We start from the raw sequence: 13727 nt of genomic DNA on the forward strand, positions 1-13727 counted from the left end.
AACTGATGCATGGTGTTTAATGATTCAATGGAGTCAACTACTTCAATAAGGATTATTATATTAGTATTATTGACATCACAAAAAAACAACCACCGATAGTTATTTTAGTTAACTTACCGGTAGCTGTGGATATTTGTATCCACAGTAGATGTCTGCAAAAATTGTCTGACAGCAATATATCTAGCCTAGAATGTTACTATTGGATGGGTGAAAACTATTGGAGATTGTATTAATTGAAAAAAAGTGAATAAGGAAATTAACGACACACACACACACACACACACACGGGGGGGGGGGGGGGGGGGGGGGGGGGCGCAATGACAGCGCATGGCCTACACGCTTATCTGCATACAGCTATTTTGTTTCAAAGTAAAAGTACATCTCTCTAGTTTCAAAGTAAAAGCCCTGATTCCTTGGAAAGGTACCCAAATGGAAAACAAATCATCGATACGCGTTACCACAACAAATAAAGCAAATTCAAACCACAGCTTCTGCCTAAAACAGTGACATTTTATTATATATTTAAATGTGCCATTGGTAGCGCTGTTTCAAACCCAACTCTCACGGTGCGGGTGTGTGTATGTGTGTGTGTGAGGTTGGGAAGTAGAAAACGCACACGGAGGTGGAGTCTGGTCTGAAGGCAGAGGAAGGCTGGAGGAGAGCAGTGAAACGGCACAACAGGAACGGGGTAGGACGGCGGAGAAATCACGTCCCTACGGTTTGAATTCGCACCATTAAAGTGGCCCGGTGAAGGGGGATAAGACAAGATGATAACGCCCTACTTCCTGGAGAGTTTCTGGGTAAGTAACGCTATTATTACAGGGTTTCAACCCCATACTACCTCTGTGTTGTGAGGCTCGCCTATTATTCAAATGATACAAGAATGAACGATATAGGACGGTACACCGGTGCTTAAGTACAGCATGGTCCAAACCGTGGTATATTAGTGAACGCCGGGTTTTAGACCGTTGATAAGTGCTAATTTTCGAGATCTATCTTGCCGCCCCGGGATTGGGCCTTTGTAAACCAATCTAACATGGGAGCTCAAGAAACCACTACCGACTGCTCCGATTGGCTGTGACGGAGCGGACTGGAATGTGAAGGACCCTGTCCTTAAATACCATTGGACGTCTTCCTTGTCGGTCAGCTCTCGCCGTACACGTCATTTTCTTCCGCAACAAAGTTTTAGTGAGAGGCCAGATGTTGAACAAGTTGAAGAATAGTTTTAACACAAAGAGTAGACCGTGGTTACTATTAGAGATGTCATTATTAGACATTAATAACACTGTATGACAATATTGTGATGCTGAAACTCTCCATGTCCATTATCTTCATTTAATACTTATCATTATCATCGTTTTTTAGAATGTAGAAGGTCAACAAATACGTCGAAATATGTTATCAACGCTTATTTGAAAAGGAAAACGGAGCTTGATGTTATTTCTGGTCAAATGTCCTTGATTTTGATATATTTTGTGACCAATACGTGCTTAACGTGTTAGTTGTAGTTCAGCGAGGTTCTTACGAGCGAAATCTTACTATGGCTCCTTAGGCACTGCCATTGATATAACTGCAGTGGTGCCATGTTTAGTTACTATGCATGGCTGTATTGGTTGTTATATTACCATTTAATACTGCATGGTATACAAACACCACACAGACCAGACCCATCCTGTCTTACATTTATTTTTCCAAATATGAATCCATGGGCTTGTTGGTGAAAACCATATAGACTAGGCCTTGGACTATATGGGCTGGGACGTCAAGGTGATACCATTAGCCAATTTGCATAGCCATCCTTCCTGATATTCGTGACAGGCAAGTGAGTGAGTTCAACCAATCGGACATCCTTAACCTTACAATTAGGCCCCTGCAGGCTACAGCATTACAATCCCAGTAGCCTTCTAAATGTGTGTGGGCCTATAAACATATTGAAATCACTCTTCTTTGTATTGTCCCCGAGGTACCCTAGTTTCAGCACAAACTGGTAGGGTTGGCTGTATAAGGGAAACCTCTGTCCGTGTTTTAAACCACCCGTCTTGTATGATTGTTGACATGGTAATATTAGTGTATTTGTAGTCTTTTCATAACAATTGTTCCAGATGCATGAACGCTTTGTGTGTGAATGAACGGTCAAATTCACATTGAAATTAACCTCAAATTAAAGTTGGATACATACATTTGTTGATTAGTTCTGAAAGTAACCATTTCCCATTGACCGTGGTGTGATTATTTAACGTTCTATCTTTCGATCAATAAGTCAATGGGAGGGGGTGGGGGTGCAGACAACCCCTTCCATCCCTCAATCCGCCCTTTGTGCCCCGAAACGAGCCACAAGCGAATCCAGTGACAGCAAGGATCAGCTGTGTATTTAAGATGCGATGCAGCACACGCGGCCACACAGACACACACACACTCACTCACTCTCGCTTTCTCTCTCACACACACACCGTGGCTTCTAGAGATTCCATTCCATCTCATTTCCTTAACTTTGCATATCCCATTTGTCTAATGTTTAGCCAAACACACTCCGTTAGACTGCTAGGGTGCGTTAAGACGCTTGCTCAGACCAAGATGAAGAATGGAGCCAATTACAAGCTGGTGTTGTCCTATAGTAGCCTGTTTCTATTTTTCTACTACATTTCAGATTCAGACAAGTTATACTTCTTCCCCCCTACTCTCCATGAGGCCTTTAGGAGCAGTCATATGTTGCCATGTTGTGGATATGTCCATTTGCACAAGCAGCATTCTCCAGCTGAATAACAATCAGTTATGGAATCAGGAACGGGGTACAGAAACACAGTTTGGTGCAGTGGTCTGGTAGTATCGTGAACTTGTCTTTGTGTGTTGCTGGATGGCAGCAAGTCAAATGTCCGCTGTCAACAAGGAGATACATGGCTTTGTAGACAAGGACCTTGCAGAACAAGTTGTAAACCACTGCTATGCCTCAGGTTGCATCATAACAACATCGGTCAACACTTCCCTATCTCTGTGCTATTGGCCAAGACTTGAAGAGGAGCGGGTGTCTATTTACTAACTTCCTCTTGTTTCATTATTCTAGGTCCCTGTAAGGTGTTTGTTGTTATGGTTGAACTCCTTTTCACAGGACACGTATGCGTGTGTGATGCTAAACTCAGAATCTCAAATCCACAATTCTGTTAATTGCAGTAGTTAGCCAGCCCACTTGCTAACTATTACCAGAACCATTGATGGGCTTCTGTTTGTATAACTTTGTTAGCCTCCAGCATGTTTTGGGCAATTAGACGGTTTTGATAAGTAAATGTTCTTTGTTTACAACCCCAGGGCTAGGTGGACTTTGTGTGTGTGGGAGGGAGGGGGGTCTAATAGGTTCTCACGCTTATTGTATATCTTTAAAAAGGGGCTCTATTACACTGTGTACACACACACAGTTCTGAGATTTCTTTCACTTAGAGTGGGTGGTCCCAGGGGCTAAGATGTGATTTCTGAAACCCTATGATCTTCTTCTTCTTAGAGTTCTTAGATGAGGTTTGCATTGACTGACTATGTCAACAAATGATCGCTCTTTCAGTGGAACCTTGTTCCAACCTAACCTAGCCCGTAGTCATAGGAGCCTAGGCTTAAAGATTTTCTAAGTATTGATGTGGTTTAGATAAGGAATGATAATGCATATACTATTACATTATATATCATATATATATATATATATATATATATATATATATATATGCCTGTATGGAAAATACCTGAGTGATCTAGGCCTTTCTGTTGCTGGGCTTATGTGTAACCATTGAATTACAAAACAATTTCAATGCATAAAAAATGCTCACACACAGAAATTATGACCATTAAAATAATGACGTAAGCGCCATGATCTCTAAACATTTATTTTGAATTATCGTTTAGTACTGTTTTCTTCTGATTTAAAATGCATTTCGTAGATTCGTTTTGGGAATATTTAATAACCGCTTACACTGAATAAAGGGTGAACCGCTACCTTGTTACATCGCACCTATAGTAACAAGGTAGCGGTTCACCCTCTCTATCCTCAGTCCATGCTGACACGCATTGGCGCAGTGCCTCAACTCCTGGACAACCTTGGTGGTGACTAGTGATGGAAGATTTGTTCCCATGCCTGGTTTCAGGAGGACCCGGTGGGCCTGGTGTGATCACCAGGGCCGGGCCCGATGAGGTCACCCAGGCTGCGTTGTTCTTTGGGTCCGGGGCAGGGGAGTTCCACTCCCGAGGCCTCCGGTCTGTGCTAGGCCGCTACGCTAAGCCACTGTTTACATTCTGTTCCTGGAGGAAGGGGGCGACTGGGGAAGCTGTTCTTCTCAATGAATTAGCCTTCTGTAATCTTCTTGTTGTTCTGGGTGTATCGTCAAGGAGGAGGCCATTTGTATTTTTAGATTTCAAGCTTAATGTCTTGAGTATCTCTGTGTAACAGTTAGGTACAGCTATATTTATGGATCTGAAGTCTAACAGCATAATCTGCTTGCCACTTTAGTGGATACTCAATCAATTTACATTTTCAGACACTCCATTGTCTTTAGCTCTCTGGTGTGGTGGCTACATTGTCCCGGAGCATGAACTGTTAACCAGGCCCCCACAGGCACTCAGATGGGTGCCCGTTGTTGGGAAGAATATGTAACCGTCACGGCTTGGCCTTTTACAGCGCAACCCCCTGTGTCTTCCTGGCATACTAGCCTACTAGCCTGCCTGTCTATTGTCTGATTGGGTTTTGCCTATTTCAACAGTATTTTCTGGCTCATAGTATGTCAAACAAGAGCTATTTGTCTTGACGATCAAAACTTTACCATGGTATTATCAGCCTTTATGAGCTGCTATAGCTACTGCCAGCACAAAGTCATGCCTGATGCTGTTACAGTATATCAAAGGTATTTACACACCTTTCTTTTTTAAGGGTACCTATTTGGAGCAGCCAGGATGGGTACTATCTTAGTCACCAGAGTCAACATGCGACACACTGCTATTCCCATCCACTACAGTCTGTCACCACCCAATCTCCAGGCTGTATCTACTGGCAGAATGCAGGGTTTAATAAACAGTGTTCTGGCGACACATACACAGCCAGACAGACAGACAGACAGACAGACAATTAGTTTGTTTACGTTATTAGTATTATATATTATTGATATTATTATTGAATTCATAAATAAACCCTTTTAATCACTGATCAAAAGAAAAATAACTCTGATCATAAATCATACTTTGATCATATCAAAAATGTTACTCAGCAAACACTACACATTCTAATCTATGACATCTATTGCTACATAGCCACCACACTGCGATAAACTTTTCTGAATCTGAATGCTGTCCTGCCAGAATCCGGCCTCAGTCATACCAGAGCTAAATACTGTCATTGCCATCGGCAACACTATTTGAAACAGCCGATACTCAGTTTAGTGAATTGAGAAGTTATGAGCTCACACTTTGTGTATTCTTAATCTATAAGCTATGGCTTGGAGATAAGAAAACAAGTCCCTTTTAGATGTATGTGGTTGCTAGCTACATCTGCATTTTACATAGCGTTGATGTGTCAAACCCCATTAACAAATACCCACCATGAGCCTGTTGAGGGAGAGAGAGCAGCATAGTTCCACCAGAAATGTGTGGCATTTTGGTTTGACTTCTAACTTCTTAATCTGTGGAGAACTTGAGGTAAGACTAGAGGTAGTGGTGGACTTATTGACGATCAAGGGTGCGAATAGGTTACCTATTAACTCATGCCTTCTAAGTCAACTTTGACTCTAAGCCAATCGTAGGAAAGGAACATAATGTTTAAAGGGATACATAATAGAACACTTAAAAATATTTTAACCATTTGAACGTCTCTAACTGTTTTTTTTGTTCACATGCATTATTCCATTGTGTAGTTACCTGTACAACTCCCTTGGTCTGTTTCCTGTCTTTCTTTGGCATTTTCTCTTTGAATTCTTTCATATCACGTTCCATAAACACACCATTTCTCTTTGTGGAGAACCAGAGTTGCTTCCTGTTGCACAGTTTGTTCTCCAAACTTCCCTGTTTTGTGGACCCCGAAAAAAAGGTTTTCACTGTGATTCAGCAAATAATACACTGATGTTGTGCAACGTGGACCTCTGTGTCAGCCCGATCATTGCGACCCAGAGCATCGAATCATTCTGTGTTCGGTGCCACCAAAGGGGACTTTTTCAATTAATATGAATAGAAAGCTCTCGCTCAACCTGGAAACGTGGCTGGTGTGTTTGCTGAGGTTGAACATAATGTGAGTCAATCAGATGTTCCCAGACCAGAGGCTCTCTGTGTTTTCTCTTCCTCTATTTGCTATGTAAATATGTCGGTACAGCGCAGGCCTCGTCGCACTTGTACTTGACTCTCAGGGTCCGATCACGCCAGGAAGCGGCGACTGTCAGGTCTGGAAAGTTCCAGATCTGATCCGGCTCACACTGCGGTTCCGACAAGCTAGACCACATCCTGAGGTGGTTCGGCTTACGTTGTGATCGTACCGCGTAGGTGTGTGGAGAGCCTTCTGAGCACAGTACAGCCAGACTGCCGGCCACGTCATTACAGCCACACCCCGTGCCTCCACAGGCCCGCCAGGAACCTCCCGGTATGCACGGTATGCGCAGGCTGCCACCCATATGTTTTTAAATGAAGACGGAAGTCACAGGGTTAAACCGAAGCTCTGGTGTTGTGGTCAGGTGCCGCGGTCGGTCAAAGCTGTGATGTGATGCATGCAATGAGCGCTCTCCTCAGCAACACACGGCTCCTACCACTACATACTGTTTCAAACAGCAAGAACAACTCAAGGGCTGCTCCTCCACCCAGCATCATTTCAGCTGATGTATTGACGAGGAAGACGTTTTGCGGGAAAGTGAAATAGGAACACAGATCTGGCCACAGAGTTCGCCTTCAAGACAAGTCTGTGTCAAGTCTGGATTGTTCTGGTGCATTCTATCCCAAAAGGGATGGGTGTGTGGGTGTGTGTGTGTGGGTGTGTGTGTGTGTCTGCGTCTGCACAATATGCTGGCTTGGTTCTTGCTCCAGGAACCAGGAAATCTGTGTGTGGCGGTCACATGACAAAGGAAAGACCCATGGCTAGCGGACAGAAATGCTGCTTCGGCACATGCACATGGATGGGTTCACTGAGGTCACTTTCATGTTGGACTTAGTTGTACTGAGTCTGAATGTGTACTAGTATATAGTCCCTATTCACATAGGCTTCATCATACGGCAAAGTTACAGGTGTGGCTCATAACACTTATTAATGGTCCTCGGATGAACCAGTGTTGGTAGAGTCAACTAGTGAAGATAGGACTATCACCGAGCCTCATGTCACATATTGAATATTTGGCAAAGTTGGTATCTTGTATATTTTCCTCGCTCTAGCATTGTAAGAGCTATAGACCGGTTTGTAGGCTGATCAGGAATTTGGTGTTAAAGAATCTGCTTGAGTAATCCTAACTACCTAGAACGTGGCCGGCCTGTTTTTAGAAAGGAGGGCCCTACCTATATAGATCATCACGCATACCTCACGGTAATGCTGTTCACCTGTTTCTCTCTCACACATCTTTTTGTTTTCTCAAAGGGAAGATCTCTTCTTTAGATCTTCTTCTGCACTCTCTCTCCTTCTCTCTGTCTCTCTCTTGCTCTCACGTTCTCTCACTCTCTCTCGCTGTGTGTGTGTGTGTGTGTGTGTGTGTGTGTGTGTGTGTGTGTGTGTGTGTATCTCCTTGTGAAAGAATATCTTAACCCAAGATGTGTACTCCTTAAGCCTAATAAAACAATGAGATAATTATGAATTTTGACTGTAAAGGTTTTGCCAGGTTGTTCCTGTGAATAAACATTGTTATTTTTTCTCTGTTTGAACTTTTTTGATCTGAAATGAATTCATAAATAAACCCTTTTCCATTTAAAGCTGTGCTCCACCAATACACAGTAGACTACAACCTGGCTCTCAGAACACGTCTCTTAGGGCATGAGGCCCTAGGGGTTTGATTATCTGTCATTTACTCTGCAGTCTAACTAAAGGTCATTTCTTTCTTTGTATTTGTTATGTTTTGAAATGCAGGGTGAAAAAAACAATGGATTTGACGTGCTCTACCACAACATGAAACATGGCCAAATATCATCCAAGGAGCTGACAGACTTCATCAGGGAGAGGTGAGACAAGGGCTTCTGATTATAGAAGCAATGTTTGTTTGTTATTTAACCTATCCGTCTTGCTGTTGGAAGATGTCAATTTTTTAAATCTGGGGTAGGAAATATATCTGAGAAGCATTTTTTGTCTGATGTTTTGGACTTCCTGAGAGCAATTAATGAATCAGTTGTTTAAAAAAAAAAGAAAAAACTTCTCTGTAGCTGACACAGGCCTGTAATAAGCCTGTCGAATCAATACATTTGGCCTCAATTAAGTGATTTGACGGCCCACCTGCCTGGCCGCCTGTGCCCCTTCACTCATTGCGCATGAACAAAGTCTTCCACATGGCTAGGCAGACCCACCCATTGCTAAAGCTAGCGAGCTAGCCATGTGTTTTGGGGTGGTTGTTTCGGGGGGCCTGAACGGAGGGGTGGGATATCTTTCGGCTGGATACTTTCAGATTCTAGCTTCCTCTAGCTGGTTCCTCCAAATTGCCGACCGTAGCTTTAAGCGGATGTCTTCTTCAAATCCATTATGGGGTTACATTGGTCAGCCTACCTCCCTTGGTTCAAATGGGGGAAAAAATACAAATAAGAAAATGACACAACATTGTACAACACTCTGAGAATTTGACTGTTACTGTAAGGATTGCCTTATACTGGATTGTGCAAAGCATTTTTACAGACAGAGACAGCCGAACATACAGACACACAGAAGGGCAGACAGACAGACATACAGACAGACACAGGATAACCTCATCTGCAGGATGTTTACATTGTTGATGGTTATTTTATTGTCACTTTACCCCTTTTCCCAATTTGTTTATTATTATGTCTGCACTTTGCTATTGACGTGCGCTGCTGCTGGAACAATTGAATTCCTCCCCGGGGAGCAGTAAAGTCCCTGTTTCTCTTATCTGCCTCCAGGCCTCGCACACATGCTCTCCTGCACTCTGAGTGCAGCACACAGCCGTTCACCACCGCGGCATCTTTAGGATGTCTGTCCATATGAATGTTTGCACTACAGCACATTGCGGTAATGGTTAGCTAGGATGGATGGAATACTATAGTCACTATATTTAGAGTTAGACTTGGTAGGCTATCTTTGACCACTCGGCAGCTCTTTCCGCGATTCCGACTGTATATCCATCCCGAAGAACGATGGCCCCCTCTAGTGGACAACACGTGTATGTGCACTTACTTGATAAACCTCGACCACTAAACCTTGCAGCAGAACAACAAAAGAAAACATTAAAACATGAATGTATAATAACTCCCTACCATTTGCAGAATGCATTGTGTGATTTATATAATAGTGCTGTAGTCATTGCATGCATGCCTTTATTGTGTGTGTGTTTTAATGTTTGTCAAGGGTTGGTTTATTAGTGTGTCTTTGTGTACATGTGCCTCTTGTGTGTGTTTGATTGTGTTATGGTTGTTCCCCCACGCCCTGGCCAAAAACGAAAAGGATATGCAGTACCACCCACCCACAGACCAACCCTTTACTGTATGAATTTAATACAAAAACATGCAGAGGAAAATGGATACGTCCAATAGCAAAACAATCGGATAATGGCAATGCCACGCTATAGGGCACAGACATTAGAAAGCTGTGTGGTTGAACGTTGATGTTGTCTGTGTTTAACCAAACCAATATTGTGGCTTTGTTTTGCTTCCACTTTAAGCTTAATCTCTGCCCTATTTAGTATAAATTACACCATCTTCCCTTAGAATGATAACTAACCCCATGTCCTTCTCTCCTAGGAGTGCGATCGAGGAGGCGTATGCGCGGTCGGTCACCAAACTCGCCAAGTCTGCAGGCAACTTCTCTCCACTTGGGTGAGTGAACGTTGCACACCCCTCACCTGCTGTACACTGATTCATGGGTTTCTATCGAGCACTGCTCCCCTGACCGGTTCTCCCCCATACTGACGCTGCGCGTATCCCTGTTGTCGCCCCCTCCCTTATTGCAGGACGTTCGCCCCGGTGTGGGACGTGTTCCGGAGCTCCACGGAGAAGCTGGCCGCCTGCCACCTGGAGCTGGTGAGGAAGCTGCAGGAGCTCATCAAGGAGGTGCAGAAGTACGTGGACGACCAGGCCAAGGCCCACAAGAAGGTACCGTCCAGGGGAACCAGAGAGAGACTTCTTGTTTGCAGAGAGCCTCCCACGTTGTTTACCGAGCGGGAGTGTTTTATTGAACCCGTAAGAGGCGCGTCGCACAGCACCTTGTGCATGAGAAGACATGAAACGGAAATATAACTACCTTACTATAACTGTGGAAGACCCCTACTTTGAACGGAGAGGCTCCGTTGGGACCCAGGACTCTGTCTCCGCCAGGCCCTGCGTATGCACCGGCTAAAAACTGGTATGGGGGCCGACAACTACCGATTGAGTTAATAAAAAACGTAGGATGTAGAATAAAAGGGAAACCCATCGCATCAGGGAAGTAACGAAACCATAGAAGTATGAAAGGTCAACATTTCATCTGACACTGATCATTGTGTGTGCGCTTGCATGTGTGTGTGTGTGTGTGTATGTGAATGTGTATGTGTGCGTCTGTCTGTCTGTATATACGTGTGTGTGTGTGTGTGTGTGTGTGTGTGTGTGTGTGTCTTCCTGTCTCCCTGCATGCGTGTGCAGACTAAGGAGGAGGTGGCGTCCACGCTGGAGGCGGTCCAGAACATCCAGACCACCTCCCAGGCGCTCACCAAGTCCAAGGAGGCGTACAACGCCAAGACGGTGGAGCAGGAGCGCCTCCGCAAGGAGGGCGCCACGCAGAGGGAGGTGGACAAGGTGGGAACACACACACACACACACACACACACACACACACACACACACACACACACACACACACACACACACACACACACACACACACACACACACACACACAGACACCTTGCGTTGCACAAAAGCATGAACTTGCTCACGCACATGAAACACAGTGCGTGCGCACATGCGCACACAAAAATGACATGTGCACCATTAAACATGCACATTAGTGTACACACGCACGCTGACACACACACACACACACACACGGCATCTCAAGCAGGAGCTCTGTACCATCACCGACCGCACGCCCCTGGCGGCCCCAGAGTAACCCGAGCCCTGAGCTCTGGTCCCCAGTGGGTCTTGTGTAGCGCAGCAGCCAGCATGTAACCGTACTCTCTCTGTGACGCCGCAGGCCGGGGTGAAGGCCAAGAAAGCCACCGAGACGTACAAGTCCTACGTGGAGAAGTACGCCACGGCCAAGTCGGAATTCGAACAGAAGATGGCGGAAACGGCCCAGGTAATGAGTCCGGCGTGCCCTGTCTGGCCACATGTGGAGGGGTGCGTGCGTCTTCCAGGAAGGCGTTCTGCAGCCACACCTGGTTGTCATGAGTTTTCTGCTCAGTGTTAAACAGAGCTTTTGTAAACAGTGGTCCCAAGTGCTGTTATCCTGTGTGTCTGCTCCTCTGATTCATTCTGTGTGTGTGTGTGTGTGTGTGTGTGTGTGTGTGTGTGTGTGTGTGTGTGTGTGTGTGTGTGTGTGTGTGTGTGTGTGTGTGTTTGTCTGTGTGTGTGCCCACGTATGTTTTGCATTCCGAGCTCCAGATTGTGTTTTTGTTTTTGTTTGGGGTTTCCCGCCCCGTCTTTCCTCTGAATTGTTGTGGCAAGCTTGTGATTGGGTCCATCTGACGGCGCTGATTAGATAAACTCCGAATTGAATTCAGATCAACAGAAATCAGCATTCATATCCTCCTAGAGTGGCTGCAGACCCAGACCCAGAAGTCATGGTTCCACTTAAAGCTTTTGTTTTTACCCCTGAGAGGGCCAAACAAGAGGGCCAGCATAAGGCAAGCATAAGGCAGGCATAGGGCCAGCATAGGGCCTAGCCATAGGGCCGGCATAGGGCTAGCAATAGGGCCAGCATAGGGCTAGCAATAGGGCCAGCATAGGGCTAGCAATAGGGCCAGCATAGGGCCTAGCCATAGGGCCTAGCCATAGGGCCGGCATAAGGCTAGCAATAGGGCCAGCATAGGGCTAGCAATAGGGCCAGCATAGGGCCTAGCCATAGGGGCTAGCCATAGGGCCAGCGTAGGGCTAGCAATAGGGCTAGCAATAGGGCCAGCATAGGGCCTAGCCATAGGGCTAGCAATAGGGCCTAGCCATAGGGCTTAGCCATAGGGCTTAGCCATAGGGCTTAGCCATAGGGCCTAGCCATAGGGCCTAGCCATAGGGCCAGCATAGGGCTAGCATAGGCACAGCTAAAGGCCAGCATAAGCCCAGCATCGTGGCCCCCTTCCCCAGATCTCAGCCGTTGACTAACTGTGTAAACACAACGCACATGTTGCTGGCTGATGTCCCGCGCACATCTGCATATGTGTTCTGTCTGTGTATGGGTGTATTCCGTGTGCGCGGTGTGACGTGTGTGCGTGCCTCTGTCTTTGTGTGTGTTTCTGTCTGCGGGTGTGTGTGTGTGTTTGTGTGTGGGTGTGTGTGTCTGTCTGTCTATGTGCGTGTGCTCCCAGTCCAAGATGCTCAGTGCCCTGTGATGTTCCGCTCTAGGATTCTGATTGATGGTCATTCTGGTTGGGGTTCACCAGACCAGAGAGGAGAGTGGAGGAAACTCACTGTAGCCTCTCAGTCGTGTGCTCCTTCCAGAGGGATCCCTCTCTGTCTCTCTGTCCCCGTCTCTCTCTCTCTCTCCCCGTCTCTCCCTCTCCCCCCGTCTCTCTCCCCATCTCTCTCTCACCCCGTCTCACCCCCCGTCTCTCTCTCTCCCCCCATCTCTCTCTCTCCCCCCGTCTCTCTCTCTCCCCGTCTCTCCCTCTCCCCCCGTCTCTCTCCCCATCTCTCTCTCCCCCCGTCTCTCTCTCTCCCCCGTCTCTCTCTCTCTCCCCGTCTCTCCCTCTCCCCCCATCTCTCTCCCCATCTCTCTCTCTCCCCCCGTCTTTCTCCCCTTCTCTCTCTCTCCCCCCGTCTCTCTCTCTCTCTCCCCCCGTCTCTCTCTCGCTCTCTCTCCCCTCCATACTGCACAACCGCCACAACAGATAATTGGCCCCTGGTGTTGTGGATCCGTGTTGCGTGTGTGTCTTCGCCTCTAGACCACCCAGAACACACACACACACACACACACACACACACACACACACACACACACACACACACACACACACACACACACACACACACACACACACACACACACAGACAGAGGAAGTGGCAATGGGACATGTTGAGGAAGTTAGGCTTCCTCTGGTACTTTAGTATATTTGTTTTTTATCGTTTTTAACCTCATTTTTCTGCGGCGGGCCGGGGTTAACAGGAACACTTCACCGACTGATTTATTTTGGTCACAGAAATTCCAGGACATCGAGGAGAGCCACGTCCTGCACATGAAGGAGATCATCCAGTCGTACTCCCAGTCCGTCGAAGAGACACACGTCCAGATAGGAGAGGTGAGCACGCCGGCCACACACACACACAAGCAAGCACACGCACACGCACAAACGGACGAGCACACGCATACGCACACGCACGCACACACGCACTGACGTACGCGTGACACCACGCCCGAGGCGACAGGTTCACACCACTCGGCGTCAATTAGCGTC

General features: G+C 46.3%; 1 protein-coding gene across 6 annotated transcripts in view; it reads left to right on the forward strand.

The window, feature by feature from the left end:
- Positions 1-638: 638 nt before the first annotated feature.
- The window catches only part of fcho2 (FCH and mu domain containing endocytic adaptor 2), a 37439-nt gene continuing 24350 nt past the window's right edge, over positions 639-13727 (forward strand). For all 6 annotated transcript variants that reach the window (XM_079735352.1, XM_079735348.1, XM_079735350.1 and 3 more), the window contains exons 1-7: positions 639-800; positions 8057-8148; positions 9889-9963; positions 10098-10239; positions 10765-10917; positions 11315-11419; positions 13473-13571. In XM_079735352.1, the coding sequence (XP_079591478.1) occupies positions 768-800; positions 8057-8148; positions 9889-9963; positions 10098-10239; positions 10765-10917; positions 11315-11419; positions 13473-13571 (699 nt within the window). In that variant the 5' untranslated portion in view covers positions 639-767. The remainder of the gene's footprint in view (positions 801-8056; positions 8149-9888; positions 9964-10097; positions 10240-10764; positions 10918-11314; positions 11420-13472; positions 13572-13727) is intronic.

Source organism: Pollachius pollachius, assembly GCF_949987615.1.
Source record: "Pollachius pollachius genome assembly, chromosome: 4".
Taxonomy (NCBI): Eukaryota; Metazoa; Chordata; class Actinopteri; order Gadiformes; family Gadidae; genus Pollachius; species Pollachius pollachius.